Source organism: Diaphorina citri, unplaced genomic scaffold (genome assembly GCF_000475195.1).
Source record: "Diaphorina citri unplaced genomic scaffold, Diaci psyllid genome assembly version 1.1 scaffold554, whole genome shotgun sequence".
NCBI lineage: Eukaryota > Metazoa > Arthropoda > Insecta > Hemiptera > Psyllidae > Diaphorina > Diaphorina citri.
The window spans coordinates 402,555-422,859 of record NW_007377988.1 but is presented as its reverse complement, the minus strand read 5'-3'; the positions used below and the strand labels follow the sequence as shown (position 1 = coordinate 422,859).

General features: G+C 39.9%; 4 protein-coding genes and 2 pseudogenes across 5 annotated transcripts in view; 5 read left to right on the top strand and 1 right to left on the bottom strand.

The window, feature by feature from the left end:
* LOC103510049 overlaps positions 1-5,141 on the top strand; it is a 15,140-nt gene extending 9,999 nt beyond the window's left edge. The window contains exons 11-16 of the mRNA XM_026824219.1: positions 553-704; positions 1,481-1,931; positions 2,035-2,514; positions 2,840-2,966; positions 3,192-3,368; positions 4,282-5,141. Coding sequence (XP_026680020.1) covers positions 553-704; positions 1,481-1,931; positions 2,035-2,514; positions 2,840-2,966; positions 3,192-3,368; positions 4,282-5,141 — 2,247 coding nt within the window. The remainder of the gene's footprint in view (positions 1-552; positions 705-1,480; positions 1,932-2,034; positions 2,515-2,839; positions 2,967-3,191; positions 3,369-4,281) is intronic.
* Positions 5,142-5,228: 87 nt separating this feature from the next.
* On the top strand, positions 5,229-9,099 carry LOC113467793 (zinc finger protein 182-like; the record flags this gene model as incomplete). Its single annotated transcript, XM_026824218.1, has 7 exons — positions 5,229-5,252; positions 6,116-6,336; positions 7,273-7,353; positions 7,843-7,923; positions 7,966-8,046; positions 8,278-8,388; positions 8,961-9,099. Coding segments are annotated over exons 1-7 (738 nt in total), but the record flags the coding sequence as incomplete, so codon positions are not given.
* Positions 9,100-9,113: 14 nt separating this feature from the next.
* On the top strand, positions 9,114-12,462 carry LOC103510022 (zinc finger protein 891-like). Of its 2 annotated transcripts, XM_026824197.1 has the most exons (4): positions 9,114-9,309; positions 9,872-10,012; positions 10,711-10,901; positions 12,418-12,462. In XM_026824197.1, exons 1-3 carry the CDS (start codon positions 9,126-9,128, stop codon positions 10,899-10,901), a joined length of 516 nt encoding a protein of 171 aa, XP_026679998.1. In that variant the 5' UTR covers positions 9,114-9,125; the 3' UTR covers positions 12,418-12,462. The 2 variants fall into 2 exon arrangements, with proteins under 2 accessions (XP_026679998.1, XP_026679997.1); XM_026824196.1 differs by lacking the exon at positions 12,418-12,462 and having other exon boundaries at positions 10,711-10,927.
* LOC113467794 lies at positions 10,029-10,145 on the top strand (annotated as a pseudogene).
* LOC103510048 (huntingtin-interacting protein 1) overlaps positions 10,929-20,305 on the bottom strand; it is a gene marked incomplete at its 3' end in the record, with an annotated part of 39,314 nt that continues 29,937 nt past the window's right edge. The window contains exons 17-19 of the mRNA XM_026824217.1: positions 15,420-15,547; positions 14,753-14,988; positions 10,929-11,062 (exon numbers count right to left, since the gene is read on the bottom strand). Coding sequence (XP_026680018.1) covers positions 10,929-11,062; positions 14,753-14,988; positions 15,420-15,547 — 498 coding nt within the window. The remainder of the gene's footprint in view (positions 11,063-14,752; positions 14,989-15,419; positions 15,548-20,305) is intronic.
* Positions 11,544-11,660, top strand: LOC113467795 (annotated as a pseudogene).

Sequence of the window (20,305 nt, the reverse complement as noted above, 5' to 3'; positions counted from 1 at the left end):
TTAAGGTTCGATAGAACGAACTATAACAACAGGGGTCTCATCATCCTGAAATCGAAGAGAGAAGGAGGACAGGATAGGAGAAAGCCAACCGCTCCGCGAACGAACCTTATCTGTTTAGAATAAAATCCGCCCCGGGTGGGATTTGAACCCGCGGCCCAGCGCTTACAAGGCAGACGTGCTACCAACCAAGATAACTAGGCTGGCAATTTTAATTTTTAAATTTCCACATAAAACTTGAACTCGGAAATCGAACTCGTGACCTAGAGCTAACCAGGATGGCAAAAAATTTAATTTTAATTTATTAAGTTTCCATTTATTATTTGTTCAACATACCTACCTAACTCTCAGAACATACTGAAATGGGGAGTTCATTCATAATATTTATGTAGTTTCAATTTCATTCTACTCTTCTACTCTTAAATATCATAAATATTATCATAAATATCATAAATTTAAGCTTAGCAAAAATCGTAAAGAATAAATAATTAAAAGTTTTCAATGTTCCATTTATTTTCCACTGAAATTTAGTGACAAATCATTTGCTTCTCGCAGTGTATTCCATCGTGTGGCAAGGTATTCTCCAGTCGCCAGAACCTGATGACTCACTACAGCACAATACACGCTCGCTCTAAATCCTACACGTGCCATCGATGCCCGGAGCCGCGTCACTTCATCTACTTCTCCACACTGAGGAAACACCAAAGGTAATTAGGGGGCACGGTTAGCCCAGTGGTAACGCTCTTGCTTGCCATGCAGAAGGTCCCGGGTTCAAATCCCACCATCGACAAAAATTTGCACTCGTTTTTCGATTGCAAATATTTCAACGGGTTACTTTCTGGTGTTCTCGTGTTGACCCAACACCTAAATGGGAAGTATTGTATCTCTTCTCGCCCATTTGATGAGGGACATACTACGGGATGGGCATGCTAAGACATAGACCTAATGAGTCTAATGTAGCAGTTGTTTCATTGTTACAAAAAAAAAAATATATATATATGCCTATGACGTATAGCTGCTACCCCTATTTTATGCTCTCAAACCTATAAAATACACGAGACCTTGTTTAGACTGCTGGGGTAAAGGGACTTTTTAGTCTCGTTCGAGCAGGATAAACAAGGTAGAAGTATATACTATTCTATTTTGAAGGGGGAAGAAAACAATATTAGTAAATTAAAAGAGAGAAATCTCCAGCCCAGTTAGCTTGGTTTGTAGCGCGTCTGCACTAGGCCGCGGTTACGATTCCCACCCGGGGCGGATTTTATCCTGAACGGATTATGTTCGTTCTCGGAACGGCTGGCCTTCTCCTATCCTGTCTTCCTTCTCTCTTAGATTTCGGGACGATAAGACTTTAGCAGTTATAGTTCCCTCTATCAAACCTCTTAATGAAAAAAATATATATATAGGAAGAGAAAATCGCCTGCGGCGCATTACCGCTACCTGCGTCTCCTATACAACTCCGCTCTTTTGTTTTTGCTTTCAGAACCAATCACGAAGATCTCCCCATTATGTGCAAACACTGTCAACTACCGTGCTCCACGTTCTTTCAATTGAGGAAGCACGTGTCCACGGCACATCCGAAAATCATCCCCAGCTCTTCTCTTCCTCACAAGTCCCATGGAAAACCATTGAGCATAGCATCCTATATTGCCACGAAATCTTCAAGTGTAACGTCTTATGTTGCCACCAAACCTTCAAGCATAACATCCTTTGCCACCAAATCATCAACCATAACGTCTTATATTGCCACCAAACCTTCGAGCATAGCCTCCTATATTACCACAACTGGAAAACCTTTAGCATCAAATATCAACAATTCATTAAATGTCAGTATGCCAATTATTAACAGTATCTCAAATGTCACCAGTAATACATCAAATATTAACAACACCCCAAATGGAAAGATATCAAATATCAACCTCAGGATAAAATCCGCCCCGGGCGGGAATGGAACCCGCGGCCTAGCGCTTACAAGCCAGACGCGTTACCAACCAAGATTACTAGGCTGTCACCTTTATGTTTTCCTCTCATTTCCAGTACTCTTTAGAGTTGCACGCCCTAGAACACGCGGCCCAAGAGCAACGTTCTAAAGAAACCACACCCGCAGGCGATAAACTATCCAGCGATAAACCAGGAGGGACGAACCCAGGCACCGAAACAGGGGGTGAGAACCCAGTTGGAGAGAACCCATTAGAGAAACCAGGTGGTGAACCAGGGTCTAGTATACCTGTGAAAAAACAGAAGAAGCTGATGTGTAGCGTGTGTAAAACTGTGATGAGCAGTATGTCAGATATCAACAATACATCAAATGTCAATATGTCAAATGTCATTAATACCTCAAATCTCAATATCTCGGGTGCCAATACATCAAATGTCACCAGTAGTACATCAAATGTCAATACCTCAAATGTCACCAGTAATACCTCAAATGTCAATATCTTAAACACCAACAACACCTCAAATGTCAACATTTCGGGTGCCAACTCTACCAGCAGTGCGAATTATTTGAACCAGCTGTTAGCATCACTCAATGGAGAGGCTATTCTGATTAATGATGATATGATGGGCCTGGGGGCACTCACTGGAGGTATGAATGGGTCTGCAGGAGATGATATCATACTCGTTGTGCAGTCTGACAACACTGGTAAGATATAAATATACCTTATTTATGTACAGTCTGACAACAGTGGTAAGAATTTTTTATACCTTATTTATGTGTATTCTGACAACATTGGTAAGATTTTATATACCTTATTTATGACCAGTCAAAATCCAACGCGTTAACAACTGCACCACTGAGTATTTTTTTTTTTTTCATTTTTTGCCTGAGTAATCATCATACTTAGCCTCACTCAATGGAGAGGCTATTCTGATTAATGATGATATGATGGGCCTGGGGGCACTCACTGGAGGTATGAATGGGTCTGCAGGAGATGATATCATACTCGTTGTGCAGTCTGACAACACTGGTAAGATATAAATATACCTTATTTATGTACAGTCTGACAACAGTGGTAAGAATTTTTTATACCTTATTTATGTGTATTCTGACAACATTGGTAAGATTTTATATAGGTACCTTATTTATGACCAGTCAAAATCCAACGCGTTAACAACTGCACCACTGAGTATTTTTTTTTTTTTTTTCATTTATTGCCTGAGTAATCATCATACTTATTTATTTGACTTTGCAGATATCAAATCTAGTCAGTTGTCTGAAGACAATGGTGATCTTATCCTTAGCAATGAGCTTCTGAATGAAGCTGTGGACAATATTGAATGTACTGAGGATTCAGTACAAGAAGATGGAGAATTCATTATCCAGGATACAGGAGAACTAGATGACAACTTTAACATGGATAATGTCAAAGGTAAAATTCCACTTATTATTATTCAAATGCAAACGCAAACAACTTGCCTCTGTATTTAAAAATAACAAATAACAGGTACTTACCTACTTTCCGTGACCGGACCATCAAAATGCCAATCAAATGATGTTTTCCCAATGGGATGCCATTCTCGTTGCTTCCTCATTTACTAACCTTACATATCTTATTACATTAGTTTTTGTTTTCTTTTTTACTTCTTTTGCTCTAGAATATGTTCACATTTTGTCTCATTCTTTGCTGCTTTTTTATTATTATTTTTTTTTTACTGTATATACCTACTGATGTATGTTAACAACCCAATGTGTTGAAACATGAAAATAAACTTTGATACTTTGATCTTCGGTGTTGCATGCTATTGGTAGGTTGGGACAGGTTAGCAAATGATCCATAAAATAACAGGTATACAAAGGACAGATATGGGGTCTAAAGAAATAACTAGAATTTAGAAGTAAAGACTAAAGAAATAACTAGAATTTAGAAGTAAAGTAAAATTCCACTTATTCTATCTAAATTGTTCAAAAGTTACAGAGGATTGAGACCGCGGATGTCGTGCGCTTATTTAAATTCTATTATGCCTTGTTTATCCTGTCAGAAGAGGACTGAGAAGTCTCATTACCTCAGCAGTCTAAACAAGGTCTCGTATATGTAATGGGATAATAATACATATGTACAAGGGTGAGATGACAATTCGTTAGAAAAGACCTTGTTGCTTAACTTGAAAAAATAGAATAGAAGAAAAAAGAGAGAAAAAAAATCTACTGCAGTTACAGAGCTAAAAGATGAAAATTTACTATTTTTTTCTTATATGGCCCTTAGATCCGGAGATAAATTGATTTGAAAAATCCTCCTCAATTTATGATTTATGTTTCGATCAATTTCCTCTCTCTGATTTCAGTTGAGATTGATGTTGAGCTAGCCGAAAGCACTGACCATCTGAATCCAAACGATCAACCAGCGCTTGACACCAACATTGTCCATATCGAACCAGCGCTAGACACCAACATTGTCCATGTTGAACCAGCGCTAACTAGCGATACTGTTAATGTTGAACCAGCGCTAGACGGCGATATTGTTCGTATCGAACCAGCACTAACTAGCGATAGTAGCGAGCGATCCAGCGTTATTCACAAAACCAGAAGAAAGAAACCGTACCTACCAGTATCGCGTGAAATTTCCGACACGGGCCAAACACAGAGGAAAACGCGTAGCGCAAACAAGGAGATGAATACGCCAGATGCTCAAAGCCATGGTAGAAACAACACCCAGATCTTAATCTCTAGTGAAAATAGTGATCGATATAGCATACAAAATACTAGCCAAAACAATGATGGACACAGCATACAAAATACTCAACAAAGTGATGATCGAATGAGTATACAAAACATCAAAATAAGTGACAATCTTCATATACAAAACACCGCAAGAAAAGAACATAGCATACAAAATACGAGCGAAAACGATAACCAGTACAACACACAAAACGCTAGCTCTAGTAATCGACATACACAAAACACTCAAAACAACGGTCAGAACGTAAAAGTGACAATCTTCATATACAAAACACCGCAAGAAATGAACATAGCATACAAAACACGAGCGAAAACGATAACCAGTACAACACACAAAACGCTAGCTCTAGTAATCGACATACACAAAACACTCAAAACAACGGTCAGAACGAACAAAATAATTTTGATCTTTGTAAATCTTCGAACAATCTACGATACAATACTCGAAATCGCGGTGCTAATCTAACCAAGGCCAGTCTAACCAGTACGGGAACAAGCTGGGCCTCTGCCCAAAACAGCCGAAAACGTACGCTAAATACGTCTGAAGCTCAAAATGGCCAAGGAAAAGGCAAAGCTGGTAATTTCACACGAAAAAATCATCGGTTGATCCGGGGTATTGATTTGGATAACCAATCGACTTCAGGCAGTACGACTCGTAATTCGACCATTGAGAGGAAGAACGGTTCGAGTAATTCTCAAACCAGTCGACTTGGAGTGGAAAATAGTCAAATCTCGACTAATTCTGAAAGAAATATTCGCCCTGTTGAGGAAAACAGTCAATTTTCGGCCAATTCTCAAAGAAACCATCGACCTGGTGGCGAAAACAGTCAATTTTCCAGTCCTTCCCAAGCGACCCCGTTGGATTCCTCTTTGTGCATTGCCCCGGACCTCGCTTCGTTCGATGACCCGGCGGGCTGGGAAGGACCCGATATCCTACCCGGCAAACAGGTCATCCTGAGAAACGAACAGTCGAAGAGAGGAGGACAGGATAGGAGAAAACCAACCGCTCCGCGAACGAACCTTATCTGTTTAGAATAAAATCCGCCCCGGGTGGGATTTGAACCCGCGGCCCAGCGCTTACAAGGCAGACGTGCTACCAACCAAGATAACTAGGCTGGCAATTTTAATTTTTAAATTTCCACATAAAACTTGAACTCGGAAATCGAACTCGTGACCTAGAGCTAACCAGGATGGCAAAAAATTTAATTTTAATTTATTAAGTTTCCATTTATTATTTGTTCAACATAACTCTCAGAACATACTGAAATGGGGAGTTCATTTATAATATTTATGTAGTTTCAATTTCATTCTACTCTTTTAAATATCATAAATATTATTTAAGCTTAGCAAAAATCGTAAAGAATAAATAATTAAAAGTTTTCAATGTTCCATTTATTTTCCACTGAAATTTAGTGACAAATCATTTGCTTCCTCTCGCAGTGTATTCCATCGTGTGGCAAGGTGTTCTCCAGTCGCCAGAACCTGATGACTCACTACAGCACAATACACGCTCGCTCTAAATCCTACACGTGCCATCGATGCCCGGAGCCGCATATTCGCCCTGTTGAGGAAAACAGTCAATTTTCGGCCAATTCTCAAAGAAACCATCATCGATCTGGCGGCGAAAACGGTCAATTTTCCAGTCCTTCCCAAGCGACACCGTTGGATTCCTCTTTGTGCATTGCCCTGGGTTCGAACCCGGACCTCGCTTCGTTCGATGACCCGGCGGGCTGGGAAGGACCCGATACAACTTATTAAAAAAAAAAAAAAAATGTTTTCATCAGAGGCTCAGTCAAAGGAATTTAATTTTTTGTTTTACCAAGTGTGTACATGATTCTAAGATAAGTTACCATTTAAAATTAAAAAGACAATGCAGATTCGACCTTTCAACAAAGAAAACTTGATGAGCTTTCGAAAATACTCAGATTCTCATCATCAGACCAAAACCGCGAGAGAGGTTTCATCTACGAGCTCTGGCGTTGAACTGAGACTATGATATGAACTTTCACTGATTTAACCAACTTCAGTGGTGCAGTTGTTAACGCGTTGGACTTTGGATCTGGAGGTTGGTGGTTCAATTCCAAGTTAAGTCATAAAATTTATCTAGGTGTAATAGTCGGGGAACGATATTTGTGACAAGCATTTAAATATGCTTAACACAATTAAAAATTCGCTAAACATTTTATTCGCCCTGTTGAGGAAAACAGCCAATTTTCGGCCAATTCTCAAAGAAACCATCGACCTGGCGGCGAAAACAGTCAATTTTCCAGTCCTTCCCAAGCGACCCCGTTGGATTCCTCTTTGTGCATTGCCCTGGGTTCGAACCCGGACCTCGCTTCGTTCGATGACCCGGCGGGCTGGGAAGGACCCGATAGAGAGAACAAATAAGTAATTGAACAAAGTAATAGGGGGGGAAAGTTAAAAACACAGGAGTTAAGAGACAGAATAGTTTCCATATATAGATACTGGGTCAATACGAGAACACCAGAATGTAGATACATGATGTGTTGATTGCGTCCGTATGTCTGTGCGTATGTAAAGTGATGGGTATGAGATCACCTATATCTCTACCATGTGCTGCTCCCATTTTCTTCCAGATCCTCCAAAGACAAGCCCAACCCCAACAAAACTCCGACAGCTCTGTCCTGCTATACTTGCGGTGTTGTGTTCTCCTCCAGGTAGGGATATGGGAATATATCGAAAACCGATATATATATCGATATATTTTTCGCCGACATATCGATATATTTTTGGTCGTTATTTTAACTAGATTACGTAGTTTTAGTTTTAGATTAGATTGTACTAATGTAAAATGGATGTAGCCGTAAAATCATGTTTTTTTTTTTAAAAAATCATCCTGAGAAACGAACAGGGAGACGTTATCGGGGTTTACAATGACCATAACGTCCTGCGGCGCGTGATTGATAGTCTGTTGAACCCGAAAATACCGGCGAAAGACACCGAGTTGATTTCGTCTAAAAGTACTTTGTTGTACCAGGAAAGCACGGGTAAAACACCACTAAAACACACAGAAAACACAGTTCCGTGTAAAAGTACTTTGTTACACCAGGAAAACACGGGTAAAACACCGCTAAAACATGCAGAAAACACGCTAGATTCTATAGGTAAAATTCCGTCTTTAAAACCCGCAGAAAACACCCTTCCAGATCCTCCAAAGACAAGCCCAACCCCAACAAAACCCCGACAGCTCTGTCCTGCTATACTTGCGGTGTTGTGTTCTCCTCCAGGTAGGAATATTGCTAAACATTCACTGATTTTTTTCCTTCCAGATATTCCAAAGACAAGCCCAACCCCAACAAAACCCCGACAGCTCTGTCCTGCTATACTTGCGGTGTTGTGTTCTCCTCCAGGTAGGAATATTGGAATATATCGAAAACCGATATATATCGATCTATCATTCGCGAACTCCGCGAACTTGTCAATTAGAACATAAAAAACGAAAATGCGAAACAGATAACATTAAACGAAAACGAACCGGGGAATCGAACCCGGACCTCTTGCGTGCAAGCCTAGTGTGATACCCACTCGGCCAAGGAGGTTACCGTCTATTGTTAATATTTTTACAACTCCAAGCCCTAATTATTTGTGTCCCTCTCACAGCCACCACCCAACACATCCTCCCCTCCACCCACCCCTGCTCCCACCCCAGTGCACGCCAACAAATGCACCCTCTGTCCGAAGAGCTTCAAAAAGGCTTCCGATGTTCTCTCCAACTCACAACTTTAGATTTTGTAGATTTGAGAAGACACCATCTTTTGGATTTTTAATGGTTTATGTACAAGCTATACCTCAGCAGTTGCTGAATTGGGGTCTTGGCCTTGAGTTTGGGCATTTTTTTCAAATGAGCAGAAAGTACAATTACTTTATGTGTAATGGTTAAATATAGGTATAGGATTACTTTTTGTATGTATTTCTAAACATTCAAGTATGTATTGTGACCACCTAAAATGACCACCAAATAAAGGTTTATTTATGTACAAGCGCTTACCACGGCATCTAGTTTAATCTTGGTTCAACTAAATTTATTTAGTTTTCTTGGTAAATGGTAAAATGACCTAGTAGTCAAATAACCTGACATTTGCAAACAACAACAATAATTCAATTCAATTCAAATTCAATTCAATTCAATTTTAGTTTTTTTTTTAAAAGAAGGGAAATGGACTTCAGAAAAGGGGGAATCGGATCAGATTCTACAAGGCGAATTCGCCTTTAGCCGTACACTTTCCCCTTTTATGGCGTAACAGCGTTTATACTAAATCTAGGGAGCTTCCGATTTGGTCAGACACATGCGCATGCACTCTGGAGAGAAACCCTACGCCTGCCAAGTGTGCGACAAGCGGTTCTCGGTGAAATCCTCGATGGTCGCGCACGTCAACACGCACACACACGCGCGCACCTACCCCTGTCGGCTTCCGATTTGGTCAGGCACATGCGCATGCACTCCGGAGAGAAACCCTACGCATGCCAAGTGTGCGACAAGCGGTTCTCGGTGAAATCCTCGATGGTCGCGCACGTCAACACGCACACACACGCGCGCACCTACCCCTGTCATCTGTGCGCGCGAAACTTTGCGTGTATGTCCAGCTTGAAAGTCCACATGCGACTTCATTCAGGTAATAACAATATATTTTTTATTAATTTCTTGGGATACAAATATGTTCATAAATGAAAGTCAAACAATCAAACATATAAGGTACATAGATAAATGCTATTAAAAAACGAATTTTAATCGTGTTAAGCATAAATGCTTGTCACAAATGTCGTTCCCCGCTTAATATACTACGCTAAATTTTATGACATGACTTGGACTCGAACCACCAAATCAAACATATAAGGTACATAGATAAATGTTATTAAAAAACGAATTTTAATCGTGTTAAGCATAAATGCTTGTCACAATTGTTGTTCCCCGCTTAATATACTACGCTAAATTTTATGACATGACTTGGACTCGAACCACCAACCTCCAGATTCAAAGTCCACCGTGCTAACCACTGCACCACTGAGGTTAGTATAAATGCTATTATACTACATAGTAAAGAAAAAGGAGAAAAAAAAATCGAACCCGCGGCCTAGCGTTTACAAGGCAGACGCGCTATCAGCCAAACTAACAAGGCTGGCGCCCACCTTTTTAATTTTGTAAAATAAAATAATGTTCTCTATTGAATTTTTCAGGCTCTCGTCCGTTCATATGTCCGGTGGAAGGCTGTGGCAAGACATTCAGAACCAGTGGTCATTGTAAATCTCACACCATGATCCATGAGAAAGAATATTATACCTCGGCTGATATCAAGCTAGTTGAAGAAATCGCTCCAGGTAAATACTTTTTCTGTCCAGCGGCGATAGCACGTTGATTGCACCAGTTCCCTACGGATCACTGAAGTTAAGCAACGTTGCGCGTGGTTAGTACCTGGATGGTGACCATCTGGGGAATCGCGTGCTGCTTAATTCCCGGCTCCACTCAGACTGGGTGAGGTTAAATGGAGGAGGCGGGTATCTTGTCGCCGAATGGTGGGTTTAAACCCCGTCACGAGAATACCCTAGTTGTTAAAAGTTTCGTTAAACCTCTAAACCTCTTCTCTATTCAGATGAATATGAGAGCAATGAGTCATCAAAAAAGTAGGCTACGTTGCCAAACATATCAAAGGTGCAACGGTAGAAAATCTTTAAACGAGGAAGGTACATTGCACAGTGCTTCCTCGCACATTGCACAGTGATTCAACCTCTTGAAAAAAGGTTACAGATCGAAGCTACCTCTGCTTTTTAATAGAGAGAGTTTAGAAAAATAGACCTTTACCTTAATTGCAACAATGCAAGAAATTCTCGAATTCCGATTGGTTCCCTCATTTTGGGTCGATGACTCCTTGCTCTCACATTCATCTGGACGGAGTATAGGTAGTTTTTCTTACACCTTTGTGTCAAGGTTTTTCATTGAAGTCACCTATTGTAAATCAAAAGGCCAGTATTTTCTTGAACTCTGGATTAACTGAAAACAATCTATTCTTTTTCTACAGGTTCCCGATCTAAACGAGCACGGACCGTGACGGTGAAAAGTGATAAATTGACAAGTGCTGAGTTAGAAGGGGCGGTCGGGGAGTGTATTGTGTGTCGGAAACTGACGATGACGACCGAATACAACCGACACTTCCACTGTAAGGATTGCTCGCAGCTTGGGTGCATCCCGGATTTCCTGGAAGAGAGCTAGGTAAACAATCTTTTTCTTAAGGAGGTGGTGCCTCCTCAGTGCAGATAACTTGAGCCGCTCTTTCTCCAGCCCTGCTTCCAGTTCCAGCACTCTCACTTGCGCTTCCATCTCGAGCCGCCTCGCCTGATGAAGTGAGAGGGAGGCGATGTCCAGATCATCCGCTGTGGAATAGATAGAGCCAGAGGGAAAAAGAATTTAAGTCATTTAAATCTGACTCAAACGAGCATTCAGGCCCAGACCCAAATCTCCGTTTTTTTTTTTCGTCTATGAGTCGGATAGAGTTCAAAGTTACACCATTAGATTTCTCGTGAAAAATCACATAAGATAGAGGATAGACTATTTAATTATTCTTGTAGTAGCACTAAAGAGTTCTTTGTGCCCACTTTAAACATTAGGTAAATTGACTTGAAATTTCCGAGTCTCGAACCTGTAACTCCTCAATTAATTTTGTAAAATAAAATAATGTTCTCTATTGAATTTTTCAGGCTCTCGTCCGTTCATATGTCCGGTGGAAGGCTGTGGCAAGACATTCAGAACCAGTGGTCATTGTAAATCTCACACCATGATCCATGAGAAAGAATATTATACCTCGGCTGATATCAAGCTAGTTGAAGAAATCGCTCCAGGTAAATACTTTTTCTGTCCAGCGGCGATAGCACGTTGATTGCACCAGTTCCCTACGGATCACTGAAGTTAAGCAACGTTGCGCGTGGTTAGTACCTGGATGGTGACCATCTGGGGAATCGCGTGCTGCTTAGTTCCCGGCTCCACTCAGGCTGGGTGAGGTTAAATTGAGGAGGCGGGTAGCTTGTCGCCGAACGGTTGTTTTAAACCCCATCACGAGAATACCCTAGTTGTTAAAAGTTTCGTTAAACCTCTAAACCTATTCTCTATCCAGATGAATATGAGAGCAAGGAGTCATCAATAAAGTAGGCTACGTTGCCAAACATATCAAAGGTGCAACGGTAGAAAATCTTTAAAAGAGGAAGGTACATTGCACAGTGCTTCCTCCCACATTGCACAGTGATTCAACCTCTTGAAAAAAGGGTTACAGATCGAAGCTACCTCTGCTTTTTAAAAGAGAGAGTTTATAAAAATAGAACTTTACCTTAATTGCAAAAATGCAAGAAATTCTCGTATTCTGATTGGTTCCCTCATTTTGGGTCGATGACTCCTTGCTCTCACATTCATCTGAACGGAGTATAGCTAGTTTTTCTTACACCTTTGTGTCAAGGTTTTTCATTGACGTCACCTATTGTAAATCAAAAGGCCAGTATTTTCTTAAACTCTGGATTAACTGAAAACAATCTATTCTTTTTCTACAGGTTCCCGATCTAAACGAGCACGGACCGTGACGGTGAAAAGTGATAAATTGACAAGTGCTGAGTTAGAAGGGGCGGTCGGGGAGTGTATTGTGTGTCGGAAACTGACGATGACGACCGAATACAACCGACACTTCCACTGTAAGGATTGCTCGCAGCTTGGGTGCATCCCGGATTTCCTGGAAGAGAGCTAGGTAAACAATCTTTTTCCATAAGGTGGTTTGATAGAGGGAACGTAAACTGCTTAAGTCAAGGCCCGTTCCCACTTTTCGTTTGGAAAAAAAGTCGTATGGTCTGCAGTGAGAAACACTCTCATTTAAATTACATTGCGTACATTTTGTGTACTTTGCAAAAAAAAGAAGAAAAAAATCGTGTCTTGTGTAGTGGGAACACTGTCCATGTGGGGGGAAAGAATCTTCCTAAAACTCTGTGATATGTATAGAATATATATGTAATTAGGAAAGGGATCTTTGTATACTTCTTTAGAAGGCTGATAAAATGCCTGCCTCGGTGTAGTGGTCAAGACGCTTGTTTGGTAATCAGGAGTGCGTAGGTTCAATTCTAACCGAGGCGAGGTATGGACTTTTGTCTTCATCGTAACACGTGACTCAGACCCGTCCAAATACCAACCACGTTTCTTAACTCCAGTGATGCATTCAATTTGTATCTAGCTAGCTTAGATAAAGAACAAAGAAAGAGATACAAAAATAATGTAGTTTTTTGTATAAAAATAAATAATAAAAATGTATTGTATAAACCAGTGTACATAATAGGTAAATATTGTATAAATAAGTTATGTAGTATAATAACTGTAGGGGTTTGTATAAATAAAATTAATAATTATAACATTTATCGAACCTGTAACTCCTCAACTGTGAGTCGGTGAGCTCCTAGGTAGCTACTTACCCGATTCGTCCACCAGGTGTATACACGTCTTGGCGGTAGCGACCACACTGCCCGTAGCATTCGTAACATCCCGACTAGCCTGTGACAGGGCCGCTAAATGGACGCTATTCCGCTCCGCCTTGACCCGACTAGCGACCACCAGTTGAGCGGTCGACGCTGCTACTCCGTGCGAAGCGACTATGAGCCGCTCCAGCTTGGCTCCTTCCCCGCCGCTCACCACTTGATCAGCAGCGGTTCTGTGAAAAAAAGGAGCGACCGTGTTAAATTTTACCTTGCCTATACCTACACCTATGTATACAGAGCGTTCGAAAAGTCTTTGAACCCCTGAATACTTTTTGAACGGCTAAAGATGAGAAGCTGAAATTTAGGGTTGTGTTTTACCTTTTAAAATGCCATTTTTTTAGGTAATCGCCAAATTTCGGCCAAAGCCAGGGTCGACCCCAAGGGGTCAACTTCAAAATCTCGGCAGGCGGGGTCGGCGTTTTTCGTCAGCCTCTCAATCAGCCCTAGCTAGGGTGATAGCGTTGGGCTGACATTTGGTTTTGGCTACAGATTTCACGAGTAGATGCCCTTCACACTCAACCTATTTCTTTAGCAAGGGAAAGTTCAGGCTGGTATCCTCCCTGTTTAAAGTCCCCCAGCCAGACAACTACACGTGGGTACTTACAGTAAATATTTGGCACTCATTACGAATGGATGCCCTTCGCACTCAATCTTTGCTATTTCTTTCAACCTTTGCTATTTCTTTAGCAAAGGAAAGTTCAGGCTGGTATCCTCCCTGTTTAAAGTCCCCCAGCCAGACAACTACACGTGGGTACTTACAGTAAATATTTGGCACTCATAGCTACAGCCTTGGCGGCTGATATCAATCCTTCTGTCCATTGATGATTTCTCTTGTAGAACTCTCGCGTATTGCTAGCACTTCCATGATGAGCCATTATTATCTCCGCCTGTGAGAAAAAAATACATATTTAAACACACACACATACACAAATTTCATTATACAAACATACATATTACAATTACCCCAGCCAGCCTAGTTAGCTTGGCACTTCCATGATGAGCCATAATAATCTCCGCCTGTGGCAATAAAAATACATATTTAAACACACACACATACACAAATTTCATTATACAAACATACATATTACAATTACCCCAGCCAGCCTAGTTAGCTTGGTTGGTAGCGCGTCTGCCTTGTAAGCGCTAGGTCGCGGATTCGATTCCCGCCCGGGGCAAATTTTAATACAAACAGATAATGCTCATTCTTGGAACGGCTGGCTTTCTCCTATCCTGTACTCCTCTTCTCTTCGATCTTGGGATAACACCTCAGCAGTTATCTTGTGACGAACATTTAAGTAGATGCCTCTCATCAGATGGGCGAGAAGAGACACAATACTTCCCATTTAGGTGCTGCTCAACACGAGAACACCAGAAAGTAACCCGTTGAAATATTTGCAATCGAAAAACGAGTACAAATTTTTGTCGATGGTGGGATTCGAAGTAGCACTAAAGAGTTCTTTGTGCCCACTTTAAACATTAGGTAAATTGACTTGAAATTTCCGAGTCTCGAACCTGTAACTCCTCAACTGTGAGTCGGTGAGCTCCTAGGTAGCTACTTACCCGATTCGTCCACCAGGTGTATACACGTCTTGGCGGTAGCGACCACACTGCCCGTAGCATTCGTAACATCCCGACTAGCCTGTGACAGGGCCGCTAAATGGACGCTATTCCGCTCCGCCTTGACCCGACTAGCGACCACCAGTTGAGCGGTCGACGCTGCTACTCCGTGCGAAGCGACTATGAGCCGCTCCAGCTTGGCTCCTTCCCCGCCGCTCACCACTTGATCAGCAGCGGTTCTGTGAAAAAAAGGAGCGACCGTGTTAAATTTTACCTTGCCTATACCTACACCTATGTATACAGAGCGTTCGAAAAGTCTTTGAACCCCTGAATATTTTTTGAACGGCTAAAGATGAGAAGCTGAAATTTAGGGTTGTGTTTTACCTTTTAAAATGCCATTTTTTTAGGTAATCGCCAAATTTCGGCCAAAGCCAGGGTCGACCCCAAGGGGTCAACTTCAAAATCTCGGCAGGCGGGGTCGGCGTTTTTCGTCAGCCTCTCAATCAGCCCTAGCTAGGGTGATAGCGTTGGGCTGACATTTGGTTTTGGCTACAGATTTCACGAGTAGATGCCCTTCACACTCAACCTATTTCTTTAGCAAGGGAAAGTTCAGGCTGGTATCCTCCCTGTTTAAAGTCCCCCAGCCAGACAACTACACGTGGGTACTTACAGTAAATATTTGGCACTCATAGCTACAGCCTTGGCGGCTGATATCAATCCTTCTGTCCATTGATGATTTCTCTTGTAGAACTCTCGCGTATTGCTGGCACTTCCATGATGAGCCATAATAATCTCCGCCTGTGGCAATAAAAATACATATTTAAACACACACACATACACAAATTTCATTATACAAACATACATATTACAATTACCCCAGCCAGCCTAGTTAGCTTGGTTGGTAGCGCGTCTGCCTTGTAAGCGCTAGGTCGCGGATTCGGTTCCCGCCTGGGGCAAATTTTAATACAAACAGATAATGCTCATTCCTGGAACGGCTGGCTTTCTCCTATCCTGTACTCCTCTTCTCCTCGATCTCAGGATAACACCTTAGCAGTTATCTTGTGACGAACATTTAAGTAGATAAACAATTTTTTCGCCTTAAAAAAAAGATGAGTGTTTCATCACCGTTTTTATTTCGTAGCAATGAAACAACTGCTACATTAGACGCATGTGATCTGTGTCGTAGTATGCCTCTCATCAGATTAGCGAGAAGAGACACAATACTTCCCATTTAGGTGCTGGTCAACACACCAGAAAGTAACCCGTTGAAATATTTGCAATCGAAAAACGAGTACAAATTTTTGTCGATGGTGGGATTCGAACCCGGGACCTTCATACAACATGCATTATAAGATTTGTGTAACATACAAAATGTAAAATAATAAGGACAGATTGTGTGGTAAATGTAAAATAGATTATTATAGGTAAGGTTATATATTTTTTTTATTCTACGTTTATTTGTTTGTTATTGATCGTTTCATTTCGTAAAATTCAATTAAAAAAGGAGAGAGTTGTTAATTCATTATTACAACATGCATTAGGTATAAGATTTGTGTAATATGTAAAATAATAAGGACAGATTGTGTGGTAAATGTAAAATGGATTATTATAGGTAAGGAAGGTTATATATTTTTTTTTATTCTACGTTTATTTGTTTGTTATTGATCGTTTCATTTCGTAAAATTCAATTAAAAAAGGAGAGAGTTGTTAATTGATAAATCCAAAAAGCTTAACTTAACTTGATGATTGAAGTTTTAGGTATAAAAAGGGTGCCTAAAAAAAATATTAAAAGAAAGAGATTCGTGAAAGAAGGAAAAGATCTCACAAGATTGATAGAGAAAAAGAAGAGATTCATCTTTATTCTGTATTTAAAATTTAAGTCTCAAAAATTGCATGAAATATCATTTCAGTCCCCAAAAACATTTTACCTATTTTCCCAGATCCTTTTTCCAAAAATAGGCTCTTAGGTAAAAGATAGAGAGGTTACCTATTTTTAAAAAGAAGAGATTCATCTTCATTATGTATTTAAAATTTAAGTCTCAAAAATTGCATGAAATATCATTTTAGTCCCCAAAAACATTTTACCCATTTTCCCAGATCCTTTTTCCAAAAATAGGCTCTTAGGTAAAAGATAGAGAGGTTACCTATTTTTTTAAAAAAAAAATCATCTATGTTACTATGTAGGTACTTGTACCTCAAAAAATAAAATATGTGATTAAAAAAAATATAATAATAATACTAAAATAAACGAAGAAGTTGAATAACAAATAATAGCCTTTGAAAAATAAAATTCAAAATAATAATAACAACGAAAATAAGACTAAAATCAGGAAAATTTTCAGAAAAAAATTTGCGAGAGGTTTGTTTAAGCTTCCCACCTGTCCAGCATGAAGGTTCCCACCCGAATCCCACCCTCGGCACCTAACTTTGGTAGCACAACTTCGGAGTTCAGAAAGAGGAGGAGCTTAAATGAAAGTCTAGTGGGGGAAATTTCTTCTGCGCAAGCGTCAGAGCTTTGAGCTAGGAAAGCAGTATAGGGACTATAGGGGAATGATTTTCCTATACTGCTATGCGAGAATCAGTATAGGGGAAATGCCGATTATTCTTTCTGAACTTTTCGCTGACAAAGTTATGGACTTTCGGAGGGCATTCGGGTGCTTCTAGACAGTCTGGGAAGCTTGGAAAAAACTCGCGCAATTTTTCTGATTTTATTATTGATTTCGGTAATTTTATTTTATTATTTGTTCTATAAAATATATTGAATTTTATTATTTATTACCTACTTGTTCATTTATTTCTACCATTATTATTTTGATTATTTTCGGGTTCAATACCCGAAGAAAATATTTCAAGTTTTTTTATCATTATTATTTCTGGTTCGACTCCTGAAAAAAAGGTTGTAATGCTGTATATTATACCATTTTTTCTCTCCTAGAAGATTTCGGGTTCGATTGCCGAAAATATTTTCCCCTGAAGCGAAGCTCGGGAAAAAAACCGGTGGAGATACGAGTATAAAACGAAAGAAGAGAAATGGGACAAAGGACAAGAACAACATAAAATAAATATTCCAAAAGTTAAGTAAGTAGGTAGTAAAAAAATAATACATAATAAACATTTGAGTGGAATGGCTACCAAAAAACGTAGTTTTCCCTCTTTTTTGAAAGAGGTTTGATAGAGGGATCTCCTTGTTCCTAAATCGAAGAGAGAACAGTATAGGAGAAAGCCAGCCGTTCCGAGAACGAACCTTATCTGTTGAGTTCGCCCCGAGCGGGAATCAAACCCAGGACCTAGCGCACACAACGGAGACGCTTTACTCAACCTAACTAGAATGGCTGTGTTAATAAATTAATAATACTTATACGTATTTTTTTTTTTTTTATGGAAACAAAACTGAAGTTCTCTCCAACTCACAACTTTAGATTTTGTAGATTTGAGAAGACACCATCTTTTGGATTTTTAATGGTTTATGTACAAGCTATACCTCAGCAGTTGCTGAATTGGGGTCTTGGCCTTGAGTTTGGGCATATTTTTCAAATGAGCAGAAACTACAATTACTTTATGTATAATGGTTAAATATAGGTATAGGATTACTTTTTGTATGTATTTCTAAACTTTCAAGTATGTATTGTGACCACCTAAAATGACCACCAAATAAAGGTTCATTTATTTATGTACAAGCGCTTACCACGGCATCTAGTTTAATCTTGGTTCAACTAAATTTATTTAGTTTTCTTTTAAAGAAGGGAAATGGACTTCAGAAAAAGGGAAATCAGATCAGATTCTACAAGGCGAATTCGCCTTTAGCCGTACACTTTCCCCTTTTATGGCGTAACAGTGTTTATACCTATTTACTAAACCTAGGGAAAAAGAGGAGGGGAAATGAGTTTTAGAAGAGGGAAAATTCGGAAAGGGAAAACATACAACTAAAATACAACTTTTATCTTAGTATCAGGTAGCCCTGACAGGTACGGCTGAAAAGGTCCGTCTGTCAGGCCTAGGGAAAAAGAGGAGGGGAAATTCCGAAAGGGAAAACATACAACTAAAATACAACTTTTATCTTAGTATCAGGTAGCCCTGACAGGTACGGCTGAAAAGGTCCGTCTGTCAGGTCTACCTGATAGTGAGTGGCTGGCCTAAAATACAACTTTTATCTTACTCTTGTATATCAGTTTTATCTTACTGTTGTATATCAGTTTTATCTTACTATTGTATATCAGTTTTATCTTACTCTTGTATATCAGTTTTATCTTACTCTTGTATATCAGTTTTATCTTACTATTGTATATCAGTTTTATCTTACTATTGTATATCAGTTTTATCTTACTGTTGTATATCAGTTTTATTTATACTAAATCTAGGGAAAAAGAGGAGGGGAAATGAGTTTTAGAAGAGGGGAAATTCCGAAAGGGAAAACATACAACTAAAATACAACTTTTATCTTAGTATCAGGTAGCCCTGACAGGTACGGCTGAAAAGGTCCGTCTGTCAGGTCTACCTGATAGTGAGTGGCTGGCCTAAAATACAACTTTTATCTTACTATTGTATATCAGTTTTATCTTACTGTTGTATATCAGTTTTATCTTACTGTTGTATATCAGTTTTATCTTACTGTTGTATATCAGTTTTATCTTACTATTGTATATCAGTTTTATCTTACTATTGTATATAGGCGGCTCGGGCAATGTTAACTGCTCTCCTCGTCCCCAGTCAGTTGGTAGTGGTGCCTCCTTAGTTTTATCTTACTATTGTACATCAGTTTTATCTTACTATTGTATATAGGCGGCTCGGGCAATGTTAACTGCTCTCCTCGTCCCCAGTCAGTTGGTAGTGGTGCCTCCTCAGTGCAGATAACTTGAGCCGCTCTTTCTCCAGCCCTGCTTCCAGTTCCAGCACTCTCACTTGCGCTTCCATCTCGAGCCGCCTCGCCTGATGAAGTGAGAGGGAGGCGATGTCCAGATCATCCGCTGTGGAATAGATAGAGCCAGAGGGAATATGAATTTAAGTCATTTAAATCTGACTCATTAGGAAAATGACATAATAATCAATTCCTTTGCATTAGTAAACAACAACAACAAATCTGACTCAAACGAGCATTCAGATCCAGACCCAAATCTCCGAGTTTTTTTTTTTACTTTCTATTACTACAGTATAGCGGAGCTATACTAGTAATGAAAGTATTGCAATCGGTCCAAATTTTTTACTTTCTATTACTACAGTATAGCGGAGCTATACTAGTAATGAAAGTATTGCAATCGGTCCAAATTTTCAAAATCGGGAAATGGTTGGAAATATCCGTTTTGGGATCCCCTGATGTCAAAAAAGTGATTTTTAGCCCATGGTCTGTACGTAACGTACGTACGTACGTAACGTACGTACGTACGAACGTACGTACGTACGTACTACAGGTTTAAATGGGAAAAAATAGAAAGTTGTGAACAAAATATCTCAAGAACGGCTTGTCGTAGAGAAATGAAATTTGGTATGCTATCCCGGTATGATCCAAGGACGCGACTGTAACAATTTGGTGCACAAATCGCGGATAGCTCCACCCCGAAT

Excerpts from the sequence above, each read along its gene's own strand:
- LOC103510022 (XM_026824197.1), top strand. The coding sequence starts at position 9,126 with ATGCGCATGCACTCCGGAGAGAAACCCTACGCATGCCAAGTGTGCGAC. Across the intron at positions 9,310-9,871 it reads CCACATGCGACTTCATTCAG|GCTCTCGTCCGTTCATATGT; the intron begins GTAATAACAATA and ends TGAATTTTTCAG. Across the intron at positions 10,013-10,710 it reads AGTTGAAGAAATCGCTCCAG|GTTCCCGATCTAAACGAGCA; the intron begins GTAAATACTTTT and ends CTTTTTCTACAG.